The 21,205-nt window shown below is 38.7% G+C and overlaps 1 protein-coding gene across 4 annotated transcripts in view; it reads left to right on the top strand.

Moving 5' to 3' along the window:
• Nucleotides 1-21,205, top strand: part of LOC106514624 (glutamate receptor 4) — a 106,558-nt gene that overhangs the window by 47,047 nt on the left and 38,306 nt on the right. For all 4 annotated transcript variants that reach the window (XM_014003987.1, XM_014003983.1, XM_014003984.1 and 1 more), the window contains exons 3-9: nucleotides 1,093-1,332; nucleotides 9,301-9,485; nucleotides 13,508-13,561; nucleotides 13,943-14,101; nucleotides 16,641-16,808; nucleotides 18,107-18,211; nucleotides 21,078-21,182. In XM_014003987.1, the coding sequence (XP_013859441.1) occupies nucleotides 1,093-1,332; nucleotides 9,301-9,485; nucleotides 13,508-13,561; nucleotides 13,943-14,101; nucleotides 16,641-16,808; nucleotides 18,107-18,211; nucleotides 21,078-21,182 (1,016 nt within the window). The remainder of the gene's footprint in view (nucleotides 1-1,092; nucleotides 1,333-9,300; nucleotides 9,486-13,507; nucleotides 13,562-13,942; nucleotides 14,102-16,640; nucleotides 16,809-18,106; nucleotides 18,212-21,077; nucleotides 21,183-21,205) is intronic.

The raw sequence follows: 21,205 nt of genomic DNA, 5'->3' as shown, positions 1-21,205 counted from the left end.
AACAAACAAACAAACAAACAAACAAACAAACAAACAAACAAACAAACAAACAAACAAACAAACAAAACAAAACAAAACAAAACAGACCAGTCCAGTTTTACCACACAGGTGCCCCCCATTCAGTTCCTTTTATTTTTGGTGCCCCTCTCTCAGCATCTTGATTTATCTTAATTGTTCGTAAACAGAGTTGTTTTCCCCTGACACTTGTCTCGTTTGTCTCACAGACGAGGATAAGAAGAGACGTCGACTTTGCACTCTGCGTAGAAACAAAKAGTTTGTCAGTAAAACCCCTCTGTTGTTCGGCCCCCACCCCCTCCTGTTTTCTTTTCACAACAGGAACATCTTGAGCTCTTGGTTCTGTCGCTCAGTCTGATTCTGCTCGTATCCTCGAACTGGCAGAGGACGCTCATTATCTTTGCCTTTTTTTTTTGTTGTTCTCTGCGGAAGGAGGGGGGGGGGGGAAGTGGGCAATTATAGTCCTGCTCTTGTAGAGAGCCAAACCTTTTTATAATGAGAAGATCTCCTCAAGCAGGAAGTATTGTGTGTTTGTTTGTGTGTGGACTTTATGCTAATGTAAGTTTCTGCTTATTTCAAAGTGTGACCAATAAAAAGCACAGGAGACAYGGATTCTGTCTGATGTTTTGAAMTCTGGAGCTGTTCTGCGTGAACACGACGCTCTCTGTAACATGTTCACAGAAAACTAAACACGGGTGAGAGGAAGGCGTCAGAGCGCCGTCAGAGCGCCATCAGAGCGCCACGAGGAGACGTTGTTAAAGCGAGGGAGGGGATCAGCTTTTACGATGAAAGCGTCAGAGGCAACTGTTTTGGTTCTGATCCTTCTCTGCAACTTTCAGAGCATCTCTTCAGATGATTTAAAGTGGTAATCAGAGGGATAATGGTTTGTTTTGTTTTCAGTCATGGCACTAGGCACTTATTGCGTCCTTGTTTTATTTATTATTTATTTTGCTGCTCATTTATCCAGCAATCAGTAGCAGAGAGCGTTGGTGGAGATGACGCCTTGCATCAACCACTCTGTTTAACTAAAACAAACTGACGGCATCACTTCCTGTTTGTGTGTTTTTATTTCCTCAGTTTGCTCCCAGTACTCCCGCGGTGTCTTCGCCATCTTCGGCCTGTACGACAAGCGCTCTGTGCACACGTTGACGTCCTTCTGCAGCGCCCTGCACATCTCCCTCATCACGCCCAGCTTCCCCACCGAGGGCGAGAGCCAGTTCACCCTGCAGCTGCGGCCGTCCATCCGCGGTGCGCTGTTGTCCCTCCTCGACCACTACAAGTGGAACAAGTTTGTCTTCCTGTACGACACGGACCGAGGTGAGTGATGAGGATGATGTTGAGGATGAACCAGTCATGGAGTCAGAACAACATGCTAAAGTTTGCTGAATAAATTTAGCTGTTTAAAAAAACGAAAGTTAAAAATAAATCAAAGAAAGCTAAATGAAAGCTAAAAATAATGTTAGCTTAAATGAGCAGAACCATAGCTATAAACAAAAAACAAAGCTTTAGCTAAAAGCTAAAACAAAACAGCTAAAAAAGCTAAACTCTAGCTAAGAGCTAAAATAAATTAAACAGCATCTAAATACTAAACTTAGCTTAACAGTAGCAAAAGTGTAAAAAAGCTAAACTATAGCTAAAAGATAAACTTAGCAACTCTATAACCCAAGATAAAATGGCAAAACAGCATCTAGAGGCTAAACTTATCAAAACTATAGCAAAAGGATAAAACTGGGAAAACTGAAGCTAAAAGGCAATTTAAGCAAAATTCTACTTAAAGCAAAAAACTAAACATTAGCTTAAAGCTAAAAATGCTAAACTGTAGGTAAAAGATAACAAAACAGTGGCTCAAAACTAAAATAGMAGAACTATAGCTAAAAGCTAAAAGAAGCAAAACACTAGCTGAAACTTTAATCTTAGCTAAACAGCATCTAAAAGCTAGAATCAGCAAAACCGTAGCTAAAAGCAAGTCAAAATGTACTCACTCACTCACTCTGTACTTAMAAATGAAATAAAGGTAAAACAGTAGCTAAAACTAAATATAGAGTAACAGGACAAAAACACAACRAGTATTCTGAAGATTTCAGAGATTAACAGAAAAGATGTCAACATAATTCTTGTTGGTTATAAGTATAAAAGTTACAAATACGTTAAGTACGATAAGTTAAAATTCTAATTGAGACAAGTATTTTGATGCATGAACATTTAAAGTCTGATTAAAATTCTGAATGCTGACRAGAAATGTGGAAAGAAGATTAGCTGAAAAAGAAATGAAAGTTCTTGATTTACGAGTTACTTAGTTTGTACCCAAAACAAGATGCAAGCAGCTGAAGTTAGCTTCCTGTTTAGGCCGAACTCAGCCGTAGAGAGGGTGATAGAGTGAGGAGCTCCTCTGTGTGGAGGGATGTCTGGGTTTTCCACCTGGACCTGTTGTCCTGTAACCTGACCTATAGGTGAAAGAAAATGACTTCTTAAGACTTGAAATGAAGTAATTCCTCAACGATCAGCTCTGCGTTCTAAAYACAGTTGTGTATTTTTGCTCCAGCTGTTAAATCCACGTGTGAGTGAATGTTGTCCTTTTCTAAAGTCAGGCCTCTATTGAAGGTGAGCGTTGTAACTCGGTCTGTGTTGCTTTATTCCCAGGACAGAGATGAGTTCTCAGTCCCACCAGCAGAGTCAGAAGGTTTGTACGGATTCACCCCACCATGTCACATTTCCATTACAAGACAGAAAGGATATGGGCCGCTGCCTGGATCACACCTCCACATCTCGATTTCATATATTTTCCAGGAGCTAGTCAGAGTTTTTTATTCGTTCTCCTCTGCTCCGAGCTGACCGTTGGAGCAGATTGGGTCTTCACTCTGCAGCCAATCTCTCCACCAAAAACTCATTCCCCGCCTCTCTTTCTCTTATCTGGGGTCACACATGCTTGACTGGTTAAAAAGCCTTCTCCCCTCTCAACAAAAGCCACTTGTATCTGATCGAGTGTTCTCCAGAAGCTCTACAAGGGTTCCTATTTGTAAGACCGTATCGCCCTGTGGACGGGCCAAGGACACGACGTGACTTTAATGCAGAAGCTCTTCGGAATCTGAATAATTTAGAGAGGTCRAATTTGTGTGCTGAGAAGGAAACCTCCTGTGAGAATGGAGACAKCCTGGAAAATTTAAACAAGTTCAAACAAAACAGGACAGAAATGCCTAAAACTCATGAACMACCCTTCAAGCTCTTTCCCTTTTCATTTAGATCAGTGGTTCCCAATCTAATATGCTAACTTACATTTAGTCTTTTATAACATTCATGCAAACACAAATTTATAAAAAATACATTTGACCTAATATACAAAACAAATAAGCAAATAATACAATGTAAACCACATTTAATTTAGTCATTTAAAACACTAGAATCAATAACATGTCAATAGTAACTCAAATTGTTTAAGAAACTAGCATTAGCATTGTGCTAATTAGCTGCTAATACAGTGTAAACCCTATAAAAAATGTTAGCTAAATGCTAATTTCTCCTTACGCAGGAAAAACACATTTTCTTGATAGTTTACAACAAAAATGAATCTGCACACGTAATATTGCAATATTAAACAACTTACCATGTTTATTTATTTACTTATTTCATTTATAAAACTAAATAATCTATAAACAATGAAATAAAATAACAAAAAAACCAAAAACAGAACAAGTAAAAAGCAAATCAAGCCATATTTATCTGTAGTTATAGAAGTTTTCTTGTTTCTTTTAAGACGATTGCTTCTTTTGTTGGTGGCAAAGTCACTTCCGGTTTCAGACAAAATCCTTCAGAATAAAAGTAAACAATCTACAGAGGTCCCAAGTGGAATGGATGGAGTCAAACCAACACTCCACCTCTCCCAAAGATGCATCAAAATAAAAGAATAAAGTGAAAAGTTACAAACCTTTATTGTTATAACTGAGTTATACAGAGTTTTGATTTTTTTTAAATGGCCTGTTTTGATCATTTTTATTTACAATGAATTGATATTTTTACAACCTCTGAGCAGACAACCCCCCCCCACACACACACACAAACACTGATCTATATGTTTYATATTATGAAAAGCAGATTTGAAAACCTCGACTACGTTACGAAGTCATCATCGTTTCTAGGTCTGCTCACTCGTCATCAGAACATTGCTGCAGACAGACGTGATGATGCTCTGAGAGGGATTTTCAGAGAGCTTCTGCGTGAAGGCTGTGAGATTTTATTTTTTTATTTTTTGTTACGCAGCTCCAGAAATTCATTCAACATGAAGTAAAATAGAAGTAGAGTCGGCCCACGCTCTGTCAGCGAGCTGCCGTCTGATTTCCTGCATCGAGGAGGCGGAGAAACACGAGAAGGCTGCAGGACAGAGTCTGTTTACAGGTTTCCCTTAATGAAGGCATTCCTGGAAAGAATTCACGTCACCCACCACCGCTTATACCAGATTTAACCAGCTTTAAGATTAAACTATGTAGAGAAATGAGAGATGGAACCTTGAAATAACGTTTCTTCAAACTTAACTAAGAACCATTTTGTGTTGCTGCTACTTCATGTTTCAGCTCAAAATCTTTCAAACTGACTGAGTTATAAACATTTTGTGTCTGAAGTCTGTTGATTGATTGATCCTTCTTAACGTCAAATGAGTCCTTTGGACACAGAGTCTTCGTCATTGGCTGTGAGCAGTAATTTGAACTTAATACAAAACAAGCCTAATATGTAATAAACACAACCAAGGATGGGTTTAAGATGGGAAAATAAAAGATAAGAGGACTGATGAAGATAAAAAACAAGAATTTATGTCATTTCTTTCTAAGAGAAAAAAAAACAGAAGTAAGTAAAGAACTGTTGAGGAAAAAAAGGACTGAAAAAGAACAAGTGGATTATTTAGATAAAATAAGTGAACAAAGATGGAGGAAAGATGGGGCKGTTTAGGTAAAAACAAAGAATAGAAAGATATGAGGCAGAGTAGAAATTAAAAGTAGAAAGATGGGACAGAGAAATAAAGAAAAAAAAGGAATGAACTAAAACAAAGTAAGATACAAACAATAAAGGTTTAAAAAGGGCAAGTGAGCACAAAGGAAGAGAGGAAGGATGAGATGAAGCTTAAAGAAGTGAAAGATGAACAGAGCAAAAACATCAGAGCAGTTTGTCCAAATATAAAGAAAAGAAAAAAATACATGATAATAGAACAAAGGAGGAGGTTAATAAAGAAGAGAGGACTTAAAACAAGAGACTAAGTTAAATGAAGTTAAGCAAAGTCAAGGTGAGGAAATGAGATGGAAAGGGACTAAAATAACAGATGATTGGGACATGAAACTAATTAAAATACTAAATTAAAAATAATAAAAGAAAAGATGGATGAAGGAAATGGAAAAAAGAAAAATGTTTTTGACAGAAACAAAGAAAAGAAAAAGTAAAATAAAGGAAATGAAGGGAGGAGGAGTTGGAATGTGGATTGAGGGTGACTCTCATCTACTACCACACTGAATTATCTCTCTTCACTAATATCAGCTAGCATCTTAAATCGCTGTAAGTTTTAGATATTTATCTGATGATTAGGTTTCAATAAAACGCCTGCAGCAGCTGCCTCCCTGCGTCTGGCTCGCCTCAGATCTGAGCACGGCAGCGGCGGTGGCCCGCACCGGCCCCTGCGGCCGTGTCTCTGACGCTGATTGCGGCTGGCTGCTGGTCCACATAAAACCCTGCAGCAACACATTTATCAGCTGGTAATCTGCCGGCCCGCTCCGCTCGGACCTCCTCCGCCTCGGCAGCTTCCTGTCCGGGCTCCTTAAACGCCACGCGGTGCAATCGGACATGATGCCTCATCTTGTTGCTGCAAAATGCGAGTAACAGCTGCTGATCTGTGGGGTGGTACAAACGTATCACGCTGCACTGGTTTCACTTGTTTTTATGGTGCAAAGCTGCAACTTTTACTCTGTTATTGACACCAAAATGTTGACTTTTATGTGAAGCGTCTTCTTTTATGAGCTGCTTCTGGATAGAACATAACACAGATTAATCTGGAAGTTTCATTTAAAAAATTAGCTCTTTTGTACCATTTTATGACGAACAGGAGGTTCACAAGTTGGGAGGCTAACCAAAAAATATTGTAGAACATGAAAAATGCTTTCCCCTGGCATTTGGAACAAGGCTGGGAGGGTGTTTAAGAGTCCAAAAATCAGCAGTTTATGAGGACAGTTTGTGAACATTTTCATTTGTGAGAATACCTGTTTAACAAGAGATTTTAACAATTTACTCTTTCATTTTTATTATTTTAACAGCTTGGGAAGTAAGAAGAAAAATGCCTCAATGCCTACTAGCATTTTAATAATTAAGTTAAAATTTCAAATATATAATAGCTTTGCTTTAAATATTATTTTATGAAGAAGGTAACATTAAAACATTTTAACGAGTTTAATTTTTTTAAAGAAGTTGTGCTTGACTTCATCAGCTCTTCAAACATGATGATCATTAACTCATGTCCAGTTAAAACATGTTTGTATTGTTTCAGGGATGTTCGATGTCTTTCAATAAAATAAGAGTGGAATGTTGAAGGTGTATTTTAACACCTGACAGTGTCAGTTATTTAAAAAATCAGAACCGACAGGTGAGGATAAGATCGSAGCACGATCATCCAACCTAAAACTACCTTCATCAGTATTTTTCAGACCAGGATTCCCCACTAGATGGACTGTTCCAGCTTTTCTAATGCAATACTTCACAACTTGAATAAAAAACGATGGAAACACAGCTGTTGATAACTTAAAGCAGACAAAAACATTCCCATCTACAGCATAAACACAGTAAAGCTGATGTCATTGGGTTAGTAGAATATCTCATAACCTACTGACAACTAAGAACAGGTCAAAATAAATGTTGTTTTTTGACAGTAGCAAACGTATGTGGCGAAAATGTGCCTAAATGGAGAAATTGGCGAAATTTTCTSTCTGTCGTGTAATTTTGAACCGTGTGCAGGGACGGTTCAAAAGAAGTGGTACTTCCCTCAGGTTCCAGTAAAAACTGGTCATCATGACAATAATAAAGCAGTACGTTGGGTATAAGTGTCAAACATACTCAGTTCTTCCAGTTAAAAAAGGTCTTTGACCCCTCTGTGACGCTCTGTGTGCAGTAAAGACGTGTTTCCTGTTTTTAACATACAAACCCATTTGTCTTCACTTACAACTGAAAACAAAGTCGTCCCATTCAGGGATCTCTCCTCCCTGCAGCTAAAAATGTCATGAAGCATTTTCCCCCTCGAGGCCAGCTGGGGATATTCTGACATGATTCATGCTTGTGTGTGTGTGTTTTTTTTCTCTGTAGTCCCTCCTGGCACCGACTACCCTCTAATGGGGAGCGAGGGGCTAAGGAGGGGATAGAGGAGGTGGAGAGGGAGCCGGGTTGCCAGAACACAGGTTAATCCACTAATTGGGAGCAAAGGGAGACGGGTTGCCAGATTGCGACGGCCACCATGAGGGGCCGTTTAAGGGGGACATCTGTTCCTGCTGGAGAACAGCCGCCCTCACAGCTCCCGAGCTTCCTCTGTGACACTCATCTTCTTCATGCCCATACCTGACAGCGAGCCCCCCTCCATCCCCTGACTGGACCTAAAAACTAGGATCTGCCAGGATAAAGATAAAAGCTGGAGAGGAGTTYGTGTTGTTGTGCCAGGATTGTTGGGCCAACAAAAACCAGTTTGTGATTGAAACGAGTAATTTAGGCAGCAGCTTGTTATCTCTTCACAGCATCGAGTTCCACACTTTAAAACACACATTTGTTTTAGTTCAGCCAATAAAACTGATCCAGATACTGACAGGAAAACATATTCAGTGCTGAAAGTGGTTGCTTTTGTTAAACTAACACCTAAAAACTGAGTATTTATAAATGTGTACTGCTAAAACTAGAGCTTTAAAGGAGACATATCATGCTAAATGCACTTTTTTTGCATTTATAAACTATTTTTTGTGCAGTTATAGTGTCTAGGGGCATAGGAAACTTTAATTTATTCTGTCCAGTTACTGCAAAGATATTTTTATATTTTTTTATGGGTCAAATTTTTCAGTTTGTTCAAAATCTGCTGTTGCTTATTTCGTTTCATTGTTTATTTCGTCACACTTTTTTCTTCTGAACTACCATTTATGGTAATGTATTTCAGGCCAACTGGATTTCATAATCCACCATTCTTTTCCTCACTGTGTGATTTTGTAGTTCATAGTGTCATGCCGAATATGCAAGTTCAGAAGTCAAAATGTTTGGTTCTGGGGTGTGTAAACCCACATTATTATCTACATAGACTACCAGCATCAGAACTTCTTCAAAGTCTTCAAAGTTTTAGTCGGTAGATACCTGTGTTTTTGCTATGAAACTACAAACATGGCCCAACGGGGTGGAGTCGAACGCTCAGCGACCTGGAGGGGGCGGGGTGTGAAATATCTCATTTATATTTAAAGAGACCGCACCAAAACAGCTTGYTCTGAGGCGCAACTCAGAACAGGGGTAAAGCAAGGAAAGCAAGGAGTCTGTGGAGCAACAAAAAYGAGGAATTAAGACCAAAGCGTTGCAGTTTTATTTTAAATAGACCATAAGTGAATGATTTAGACGTGAAAAAGGATTTAAAAGCATGATATGATACCTTTAACATGACAGGTACTGTCAAATTACTTATTTAAATGTAATATTTTGTTGCAGCTCAATAAAAACCATGACAGGAAACAGAACGCAGAGAAGAATTCTTCCTAAAAAAATACACGTTCTCCGATATTTCAGGAAAAAAACATGTAGGCCATTTTAAAGAAAAAGACTGTGTTTCTTTAAAGGAATGCACATAATCCACATTTTACTAATGTTTTAGTTTTAGTGAAACTTTTTTTTTCAAAAAATGAACTTTTGTCTGTGTGTTCATGTAAAGAAAGTGGAAAATGATGCGTTAAACTAAACAAAGTTATTTGTTACTGTGGCGACAGTGGAAAGAAAAAACTCACTTTTAACAGGAAGAAACCTCCAGCAGAACCAGACTCAGAACTCTAGCAACAGCATTTTGGATCAGCTGAAGGAGTTTAAGGTGTTTCAGCCTAGATTCAATACAATCTGCTGGCTTCCTTAGATTGTTTTTGCACATACACCTGAAACGGCTTTCGTTGTGACTYGGTGCTGTGTAAATAAACTGAACTGGATTTATTTCCTGCTCATTTTTGCTCACAGCAGTACAGGAACAGTGCAGATTTAACACAAAATGAAAGACGCTGAAAGCTTCTCTTTTCCTTGTGTGTGTAACTTGGTCAGGTTACGCCATCCTGCAGGCCATCATGGAGAAGGCGGGGCAGGACAACTGGCAGATCAGCGCCATCTGCGTGGAGAACTTCAACGACGCCAACTACCGGCAGCTGCTGGAGGACCTGGACCGGCGAAAGGAGAAGAAGTTTGTGATCGACCTGGAGTCGGAGAGGCTGCAGAGCATGTTGGAACAGGTGACGCTGTCGTTGCATCACTTCTTACCTGTTTAATTTGGTTTTACACTAGAGTAACTAGTGGTGTAACAATACATCCATCCACATTGATATATTGATTAAATGATTGTTTTATAACATCAAGGCAAAACATTGATCATATCATCATCATATGCCCAATGTGGATCAAAATATTCATCGCAAACTTGTGAATTAAATCAAAATTGTGTCACGACAGACTTTGTGATATCGATAAACATCATATCGTCATACAAACAAATCGTTATATCGTATCATGATAAAGCTGTAGATTTACACCTCAAGTTTAAACTAGTGCTTCTCAAATGTGGGGGGGGGGGGGGATGGGGGGGTGGGGGGCGCCAAATGAGTTCTTAAAGGGCTTGTGACATGCTCATCTTTCAAATACAAAACGTCAATGAAAACATATTTATATCTAAGAAAATTAGCATAATACACATGATTTTACCCATTTTATCTCAAAACTGGACTATTTTCTCTTGAATTTGGCTCAGCAAAGAGAAACAGGAAGTGACATCAAAGGAGAACTCTTCAAGAAAAGAAACTCTAGTCTTTGTTTATTGAAACAATCTTATTTAAACTCTTCAACTCTTATAGTGACTCAAAAATAATCTAAAGAAACATAAGATTCTTCTCTAATTATTGCAGCATCGCTCTGTTTACATGCAGACATTCTCCTTTGACATCACTTCCTGTTTCTTCACATGCAAATATCTCAACAACTGTTCATCGCAACAGTGTGAAATTTGTTTTGCAATATGTTATCAATGTTCTCTTTCCAAAAACACATTCACATTTATTACAAAAATTTTATGTCACAGGCACTTTATAAAGTACATTTTTAAATAACTCATTGGCCTTATTTATAGTAGGAGCACCACAGTAATCAAAATACATAATATCCTGAAGTAAAAACATCTTTTTCATCTTCATTTATTATAACAATAGATTTTAAATCACCAGTGCAGCAAAATTAAAAAGGTGAAAGATAATAATACTCATTCTTTTGCATAATTCAGTGTTTCCCCTGCCATTTGGAGGAGATTATATTCAATGCAGGTGCCAGAAAGTCATACAGTGGTTTGTACAGATAAATAATTAAATATGATCAGGATCTCCATAGTATTTAAATTTTTCATTTCCGAGTGTGGAGACATTTAAACTCAGTCACATATTCTGACTGTTTGTGGTTTGATTTAAAGAAAAAGGAATATTTTGTGCCTCAACTGAGCGCTTAGTGATTAAACAAATTAAAACCTTTCGACTCATCTGAAATGTGCTGCAGCTCTGATGAGTGAATATTGGGTGAACAGTTAAACCTGTTTATATAAAGTTTATAACTCAAATAATTTAATGGAAGCTGATGACAGGAAAGATGTTTACCTTGTGGGTTTTCAGTGTTGGTTTTGCTCTGGTTAGAGCGTGCCGTTTGTGCTAATTAGGCGGGTTTTGAATGTGAAAAACGTCTGTTTTGATCTCCAGCAGTGGCGGTTGGCATAAACACACTCAGAATATGATGTGCCTCTTCCTCCTCCTCCTTTTCGTCCTCATCACTTCATCCTACCATCTCTCCATCAGGTGTTTTTGTAATTTTTTTCAATTATTCAGAGCGTCTCCAAGCTGACATCTGTCATTTTACCTCTGCAGATGTTTCTTTTTATCCTCTTGAACAGGATATCTGTCGTATTAAGATCTTAATTTTTTTTAAATGATGCTCTGGTTTATTCAGTGGTGGTCAGCTCCTGCAAAAACACATAAACCTAAGCTTACATAGTGATTATTCTGTACATATTTTATATCAAACTGTCCAAAATGAGGTTCTGAATACTTAATTAGGTTCTCATTAGCAGCTTATTTCGAACTACAGAGTCAGCACATTTGATGACTTTGAAGAAGTCAAATGTTATTTTGAACATCGGAGCATAAAACCTGCAGAGTTTACAGATGAGGACGGGATTTACTTAAAATCGATCAAGTGAAGAGTATGTTTACTTGAAATGTTAAAATAAACACCAATTAAGTCCCACACCTCTTCCTTTGAGTTTGTTTCTTCTCAGGTGTGTCTCCATAGAAGCCGTCAGTGGTGGGCACAGCTAACCAGAGTATTAGGTTCACTAAACACTAACCTTAGTGGAGGCTAACGCTAAACAGATAAAGACATTAGTGGAGGCTAATGCTAAACCACTAAACAGATAAAGACATTAGTGGAGGCTAATGCTAAACCACTAAACAGATAAAGACATTAGTGGAGGCTAATGCTAAACCATTATAAAGGTTTGTGACAAATTGGCCATTCCAAACAAGAGCTAAAGGTYTGTCTTACTTGTGATATTTGCAGTTTACCCCTTTCAGAATAAAAGTATTTCTTTGATTGAGTTTGTAATTTTGCAAATACTGTTTGAAGTTAGTCAAACAACAAATAGCAAATACTTTCTCAACCATTTTTATAGGTTGTTAATTTTTGTATTCATTATTTAAAAATGGTTAAATGTTATTTAATTTCTTTTTGATGTTCTTAGTTTGAAGTTTAGCTGCTAAATATGCTACATGCTACATACACAGAGCCTGAAATGTCAAGCTTTGCTTGTAAGAAGGAATACTTTTTATTTAACTTGGCATAAACAGCATAAAACTAGAATATGCTTGTGGACCTAAAATTATTGGAACTTAATTTAGCGAGAGCTAATTGGTCTGCCGCTAACAGTTTCCAAAGTTAGCAAAAAAGCTAAACAGCTAAATGAGAAACTAGGTGTGGATTAGCAGATTACTTGAAATAATGTAAAATAATATGATAATAATATTGTAAATCTGTAAACATGCATTAAAACTGAAAATATGGTTTTAGTCTCGACTAAATGTTTTCAAATTAGTTAGAAACAAAAAGACAAACGTGTACAAATTATTTTCAGATCTAGCAAACATTAAAAGCATTTTGTATTTGTCATCATTTCTTCACTTGTAATTTTGTAGGTCAGGTCGACTCAGCCATAAATTATCTTCCTGTTGAATCCCAAAAAACTGACTTAGATTTGTGACATTGGTAAAATGAGTCAGAATGACTAGAGGCTTCAGTGCAAAACACATGATCATAAAATACTGTAAAAACACCAACTCCTCCTTTAAAGTGCGGCCACAGAAATACCAAACACAGATGTAAAAACACCCGACTAAACGGTCCACAAACACCACGTTAGTAAACAAGGAGTAAGCTCTGTGCTTCGGCTGATATCTGCTTTGCGAAGCTGCAGCGTTTCTAATCTGATTTCCTGATGAAAGCCAGGAGAAAACGCAGCCGGTGAGTCAGAGGGATGTGGGCCGAGCTTCGGGCTGCTCATCAATGTTGATTCAGAGGCAGGAGACGTTTAAAAACCCATCAGTGACGCAGCTCGAACAGGAACAGAAAACCGTTTTTTCCTCTTCCTTCATATTGTTGTTTCGTAGCAGCTGGGATGCCACAGATTYGTTTTCTGTGATGGTTTAATGATGTCTGGAAGAAAGCACTAACAATTAACTGTGAATTAGAGGTTGTCCTCATACTATTTTTTTTTATCACACTGAGTACAAAAACTTGCAGATACTGAGTACTGATACAGAGTAGTTCAGGAATTAGTACCTAAATATTGTTTGTTTTATTTCTAACACATTTAATACAGACAATTTAAGCAAAGAAGAGCAAAACAAAATGTAAGGAACAATCTACACATTTTAATTTGGTATAATTTTATATCATCCTTCAACTGCTCTGAGTTTTAAAGATCAACATCTGCATCATCTTGTAGTTTCACACCAGACATCAGTTTTCAGATTCAGTTTTTGTCGTTCTGTTCTGAGATGCCCTCCTCTTCATCGGTCCGGACGGTTGATCCCCTCCGCATTCAGCCCGTGACCCTCTGTGCCGAATGCCCATCCGTTCGCCCGTCACGCCCGTCATTTAATGCAATTACCAGGCGCTGCGCTGTAATCTGCTTGGATTAACGTGCATCTCTGCTTTGCCCCATTCACAGATCGTCAGCGTTGGGAAACACGTGAAGGACTACCATTACATCATGGCCAACCTGGTGAGAAACCATTGTTTTCCTCTAACTTTACACTGAACTGTGAGTTCATCTTCAAGGTTACTTTTCAAAATAAGAGCACTAATAAAATCTGTTATGAAATTTTTAAGGTAATTTAAGCTGGTAAGAACCTAGATTTAATGACTGGATTGATAAATTCTGATGACTCTGATGTCTAAAATTATTGTTTTCACTTGTTTATCTTAAATTTAATTTGTTATTTTTTGTTTAATTTGCATTTTAATTTGCACAGMTTGGGGTTTAGGTGATCAAAAGTTAGAAATATGAAACAAAAACCAAACACTGCTGTCTCTGGCTTCTTCATCCTTCCTGTCACGTACCTGTCTGAGAGTTTAACCAGTTTGTTTTTCTTTGTCCTTGAAGGGTTTTAAGGACATCAACCTGGAGCGCTTCATGCACGGCGGCGCCAACGTGACCGGCTTCCAGCTGGTCGACTTCAGCAACCCCATGGTCATCAAGCTGATGCAGCGCTGGAATAAACTGGATCAGAGGGAATACCCGGGCTCAGACGCCCCACCCAAGGTACGGCCAGGTCCAAACGAGGTCAAATCTGATTGGTGGTGCAGTGTGGCCTTCTTCATTTCGTGTTTCTGCAATGAGTGTAGAAGGTGAAATCACCACCGGAGGAAGAGAAAAGCTCCTCGGCTGTAAAACGGATCCTGTTTGATTTTAGATTAAGAGACGATCTTTGCTCTTCACTCACCTTCAAATGTGTGGGGGGGGGGGTTTGTGTTTTTAAATTGAAGTAAAACAAACAGGAGACAATCAGCATCTGTAGAACAAGAAAATACAAATAATAAGCTGTTTATTGATGATAAACAAGCAAAAACAACCTTTAATATCTCCAAACTGTGACTGAAGTATTAGAGGCTGGAGAGGCACGAGGAAACCGGATGTGGTGTAGGAACTGAGGAGGGAGTGAGAACAGAGGGACTCAAAAGCCCAGGGTTGATGAGTGGAGTGGCTGCAGCTGTGACCGATGAAACAGAGACTGGTGGAMAGTATACTGACTAAGGCTGGTGGTACAGAGGCATACACAAAGACTAAACAATTAAAAAGTAACAAGATAAGAATCACAAAATAAAAAATAAAATGCAATCCCAATAATAAACACAAAAAAACAACCAAAAGACACAAATCCTGACATCCAAAGAGACAAAAATCCATGAGAAATCTGATTCAGGAAAATRAAGAAACGAGGAAGAGGAGTCACCCTCGACTGTCTGTTTCTGATGCAGTTCTCTGCAGCCATGTGACAGACTGACCCACTTTACTTTCTTTTCTGCCACGCAGATTGCAAATGGCACCGGGGCAAGAAGGCATCACGCCATGGTGGTTTGCAAACCTCCTCCCTCGAGCAAATCTGTGTGTCCGGCAAAGATTTCTATTTTAACAACCAGATGCAGCGGAGTGGAAGAGTCCTGCAGATTGTATGAATGTGTGTAGTTTGATGAGTTGGAGAGCTTCAAATTAAAATTTTATGTCACAGCCTGTATGAATGTGTGTGTGCATGTTTATCCTCCACACATTTCTTGATAAATTGCTTTCTCTCCTGGAAATCCACTCAGCCTAAATGACTCTGCTCCCCACCAAGTCCTCCACAGTCAACCTGACTCTGTTAATATATTAACACGACGGTGATCCAGGCCTTCCTCTGGCACGTTTGCTCACTTTGGGAAAGAGATGTTTAAAAGTTCCACTTGTGGAGCCGGTGAGTTAATGAGTTAGTTTTATATATATGGCATTAACTCCCAAGCTAATTATATTAGTTCCAGAGCTAATGCTAATAATATTAGCCTGGGAGTTAACGTCTCATATATTTTAGTAATATATGAAGTTAGCTCTAGAGCTAATGTATTAAACATATTTATTTGGRCAGAACATAGAAACTAATACAAAAATATGAATGTATTGTCAAACCTAATAGCTTTTTAGCCTCGACTCTTTGTGTTTTAGTCTCAAGTGGCACCCATCATCATCATCATCATCATCATCATCATCATCATCATCATCATCATCATCATCCCTTTAAAGCAACAAGAAAAGTCTGTGTTTTATTTATTGTATTTTAAGCCCAAAGTGATTTTTATAGTTGCCAAATAAAAGAGGAAGATAAGAGGAGGCAGAAATCAGGTTTCAATGAATCTAACGCATACTTTGATTGTGTGTGTGTGTGAGAGTGTGTTGCTGTGGGCAGCTTGTCAGGAGCAACAGGAAACAGGGAGCAGCAGCCTGAATGTCACTGTGAGCAGCAGCTTAATGAATAGGATTCACCCCGGCCGCAGGCAAAGTTAATAAACTCCTGCTATCTGGGATAATTAATGCCCGGCTGTTTCCCGGCTGGACACAACAGTTGCCTCTTCCCATTCCCTCACAACACCCCCCCCCCCCCRCGCACACACACACACACTCCTYCCAGTCTTTCTGCCTCTACGTCAATCACTCAATTAGTTGTCTGCCATGCCAGAGGTGAGTTTTAGGGAATATCTGTGGCTCATGTGAGAGTTATTGGGATTTTTTTATTATTATTATTTTGAAGGCCAAATAATGAGAAGCAGCTCAAAAAGACTTGGAGTCAAAGATAAATTTGGGTAAATTGGGAGGTTTACACTTGAGGAGGGGGGGTTCTTATGTTTTACTCTTCACTTCCCTCTCGTCCTGTTTTCAGAAAATAATGAGCAGAAACCTCTGCTCCTCTGTAACAACACAGGCTGTCACGCCGAAGCGCTCGGCCCAGCAAAAACCCTCTCGCAGAGGCAGATTGTTTTTAAAAAGATCTGACCAGCAGAACAGCATGCCTCTCTGGCTAAATCAGCATTTAATTGGTCTCATACCTTTTCAGGGTTCGTGTCCCACCAGTGCTGTAACGGCAAAACAGACAGAACAGTTTACGAGGACTGTAATTTACAAATCACACGCTTCCCGTCCCCGCTGAGCTGTGCCTCACTTTTATAACTCTGAGTGGACCGCAGGAGAACTCCGGTTCTTAATGAAGTGCTTAGGCAGGAGCGTGGTCCAGCTGCGTCTGAGCGCAGTAATGTCTCCGCCTCCTGTCTCGCAGTACACCTCGGCGCTGACGTACGACGGCGTGATGGTGATGGCCGAGGCCTTCAGGAACCTGCGCAGGCAGAAGGTGGACCTGTCCAGGCGGGGCAACGCTGGAGACTGCCTGGCTAACCCCGCCGCCCCGTGGAACCAGGGCATCGACATGGAGCGAACGCTCAAACAGGCGAGACAAACACAAGTCTCATGGAAAAAATGATTCTGATTATTTTTGTGTGAATGCAACACAATTAGGATTATTCTTCCTTCTATATGTTTTTGACACGTCACTCGTTCTGCAATTTTTGTGTTATTTCAACAATTTATATATTAAAACGTTTAGCTCCTTCTGGACATTCTGGCTTTAACTTTTGGTGATTCAWCAATTTATACCTTTGGAGATATTTAGCTGTTTTGGACTTTTTTTCTCATTGAAAATGAATGGAGCTATTCTTACATCCTTAAAAACCTTCAAAATGTTCAAAAATCTTTACTGTCCTTTTTACTTTGTGTTCTAGTTCTGCTTTTTTAAATTCTCTGTGCTAATTTTAGCTTCACTCAGCTTCTATCTAGCTGATTTTAACTATAAGTTTAAATTAGCAGAATAGCTGAAAAGAGCAGAAAAATGTCTGAAAAGGCCAAAAACAGATARAATTTGCTAAAAAGAAGCTGAAAATAAAACAAAGAAGATAAATGAGAACAAAAATGGCTGAAAAAGATAATTATCTCAAAAAGTATAAACTGCTGATTCACCAAAAGTCCAAGCCAGAATGTCCTGAAGGAGATGAACGTTTTGATATATGGATTGTTAAAATAGCACAAAAACTGTGGAACAAAATACGAGTCGAAAAACATACGGAAGAAAAATGTATTGATTGATTGATTGATTGATTGATTGATTGATACTTTATTAATCCCAGAGGGAAATAAAAGGCTTCAATGATTCAAGGTATCATCTCAATGAAGTGAATGGTTAATAGTCAATCAAATAATTCTAAACTTTATTTATAAATAATGATATTTCACTGTGTAAATGTCAGAAGCAGCTAATTTTAGATGTTTCAGTGCAGACTGGGGCAGTTCCCACATTATTATTCTAATATTTCTGCCTAAAACCGTTTCATGCTAAACAAAATGTGGTTTAAAGATTTATACGTTTTCTACATTGGGTTTGTTTAAAGATGGCAGGAATTCATTTTGGTCATTAGCTCGCCAAGAATAAAACTTTCATTTCTCCAGACTGAAGTTGTTCAGGTAAGATGTTGCCTGTTTATATAACCCACATCNGAGTGTAGAAGGTGAAATCACCACCGGAGGAAGAGAAAAGCTCCTCGGCTGTAAAACGGATCCTGTTTGATTTTAGATTAAGAGACGATCTTTGCTCTTCACTCAACTTCAAATGTGTGTGTGTGTGTGTGTGTGTGTGTGTGTGTGTGTGTGTGTGTGTGTGTGTGTGTTGTGTGTTTATGTCCTCACTGTGTGCAGGTCCAGTTGCAGGGATTAACAGGTAATGTCCAGTTTGACCATTATGGCCGCAGAGTCAACTACACCATGGACGTGTTTGAATTGAAGAATAACGGACCCAGACGGGTAAGACGTTACCTCACCATCATTTTATTTTATTTTATTATTGTGTAAATCTAAAGTCCACTACATGCAGTCAGTTTGTGCTTTTTATGCTTTCTGAAGTGTTTAACCTGTGATTTGTGCAGAATTCTGATTGTAGAGAATATAAATGCATAATMACAAACCAAAGATGCAAAGATTTTGAGTTTATATTTAAACTAAATTAGCACAAAAATACCATGACTGTCATTATGAAGAAAATATGAATTTGATTGATTGATAATACTTTATTGATCCCAAGGGGACATTACAGTTTAGAATTTAGAGAAGAAGGAAGTTGTATTTTTATTAACAGATGTGTATTATTTCATGATATCAGTGTCGGGTAACACCAGTGTGTTTAGGTGGAAACAAATGATAGGCACACAAACATGTTTTTAAAGAGTTAATATCTATTTCTGCATCAAGGCCCTTGGGTGACAAGGTGCCTGGAGTATAAATCTAAAAGGCCACATGGTAAAATATTAGTTTCAGTTTAAAAAAGCAGACATATACGCTCCATGTCCTGCAGGAAGCTTCAAACTCTCATTAATAATCAACGGTGTTCAGAGATGTAGGTAAAAATAAGCTAAAACGTTAAAACAACACTTTACTGATTGAAAGATGAACATATGAGTTTGTTTTTATCCTGTTCTTGAATTAATGTTGATGTCAAATTTATTTGTAAGACTTTACAATAAAACAAAATAAAAATAAAATACAGAAGCACACTATAAGAAATCAAATATCTGCTACTTTAACTGGGTTTTTAAACATTTTAGTTTGTCGTTTTTGTCTATGATGCCATCTCTGGGCTCCAGTGAAAATGTTAAAGACTCGCTGTAACACCAGTTATTTAAAAATTTTTTTAGTTTTTCACTGGGAAAGCAGCAATAACATATAAATACTAGGGGCCTGTAGTATTTCACTGTTCAGAACAAACTTTGCTCAAATAAAACTCAAAAGTTGATTTGTTTCTCCTGGCTTCACAACTCTCTGCAGAATTTAATCAGAAAATTCAGAAAATTTAAACTCTTRGAATAGTTTAATAAATATTAAGTAGTTTATCTAAAAATAAGCAACAGTTATAAAGCATTATTTTTGCCTTTTAGCTGTAAAATCTTTAAATTATTTCCCTTTTTTAACCAGCTGCACAGTTTATACATCCTTATAAAATTAGAGCAGTGTGCTGCTGTCAGAGGGTTAGCATTAAATAATAAGCGACGCGTCGTTTTCTATTATCCTAATTGAGCTGAAAATAAAAAACGAAGTGTCTCTGGCTCGGTGAGAGGATGTGTGTGTTGAAGAAACTGAAGGACTTGAAGCAGCGATGAGGGAAGGATGAAGGGAAACAGAAAGCAATCAAGGTAGACTGGTGGAGAGAAGGAGGAGGAGGAGAAAGGAGTACCCATCAATCAAAAGCTGCTTTGGCCTGTTCACACAACTGTGCGTGCGTGCGTGCGTGCGTGCGTGCGTGCGTGCGTGCGTGTGTGTGTGTGTGTGTGTGTTCAGGGTCAAAGCCTCCCCCGCAACATTTTCCATGTCCCCTCAATCATCTTGATGACCCAGCGCCCAGGAGGTGTCGGCGCTCCTCATGCTCGCCTCCTCTGACTGACTTATATCTGTTTACAGCTGCTGTCAAACCCTGTGGACTCTATAGAATCAGTAAATCAGCCCCACGTCGGTTCGCTTTACTGATATCTGCTTTTTACCGTTCAATCAGGTGGCGCCACGCTCGCGTCAGGCCCATCAAACCCACTACAGTCACGAGAAGATCAGGTTATGAACCTGCAGGTCACGACCAGCGGGTCACTTTATTTTTATTTTTTGAAATTGTCGATTTTAGCATGACCCGGATCTCCACATCACCTCGATGTGGGCGGGGTTTGTTATATTACGGCTACTCGACACCTCAACCTGTGAACGTGACGTACGTGACGAGAAAAGCAGGGCCCACACCGCGATCTTAAAATTTGACTTGTTTAGATTCAAAGAAATGTAAATTAAACATCTGAATGTTAATCATTACTTAAACACTTTTATTTCAAAATAAAGCTTACATGTCTGAAAAAAAACTTTTTTAGTTACCTCTAAGTTTTATTTTTTATTCTATTCTAATAAAACGAGAAATGACGAATGTTGGAGCATATTTACTAGTTTTAAAAAACCTTTCAAAACATATCAGTTTTGAAGGTTTGAACTTAATAATTTATTGTTAAAAAGCCTTTAGTTTGATGTGTTCCTCTTTACGTTTTTCATTAACTCAGCAGATTTTATGGCCTTTTTTTTAAAGTGTCGCCAGTTTATTTTAAGATTTGTCCACAACGATTAAAGGAGGTGATTTTCCTCCGTTTTATTATCACTGTCAGATGTGAAGCACCTGAAACACACACCTACACATTCAGCACATGAGGGCTGTTGATACTGTATGTCCCGCTGTGTTTAATTAATTACGTTTCCTGAGCTCAATCGTCACGAGGCGATCCGACCGGTGCTTCAGTCGAACCAAAACAAACTTCTGCCACCCAGGAGGCGTGAGACGGGCGCTCAGCTGACAGTCCTGTAATGAGTTTCATGAAACCCCCGTACGTAAAACGTTCTGAAAGTTTATTTTGTTGATCATAATCGCATGAATTTGTTAAGTCATTGGAGCGTTGTGCTAACAACGAACCTTCTTTGTTAAATTATGTTTGCTGTCTGAAGGACTCCCGGCTGGCTTGAGGATGAGGTTCTTCTCTGTGCTGTCGACCAAAACGGCTCCATTAAACCCCTCTGGGACTGTGTCAATAAAGATGATTACAATATTCCTGCTCTCATACTTTTTGTTTTTTCCTTCCCCGCCCCCCTGCAGATCGGCTATTGGAACGATGCCGACAAGCTGGTGCTGATCCAGGACGCCCCGCAGCTTTCTAATGACACCGACATGAACCGCACCGTTATCGTTACAACTATCATGGTAAGAGACCGGCATGTGCTCCC

The sequence above is a fragment of the Austrofundulus limnaeus genome, unplaced genomic scaffold (genome assembly GCF_001266775.1).
Source record: "Austrofundulus limnaeus strain Quisiro unplaced genomic scaffold, Austrofundulus_limnaeus-1.0 Scaffold21, whole genome shotgun sequence".
Taxonomy (NCBI): Eukaryota; Metazoa; Chordata; class Actinopteri; order Cyprinodontiformes; family Rivulidae; genus Austrofundulus; species Austrofundulus limnaeus.
The sequence above is the reverse complement of the archived record's forward strand: the minus strand, read 5'-3'. Positions and strand labels throughout refer to the sequence as shown.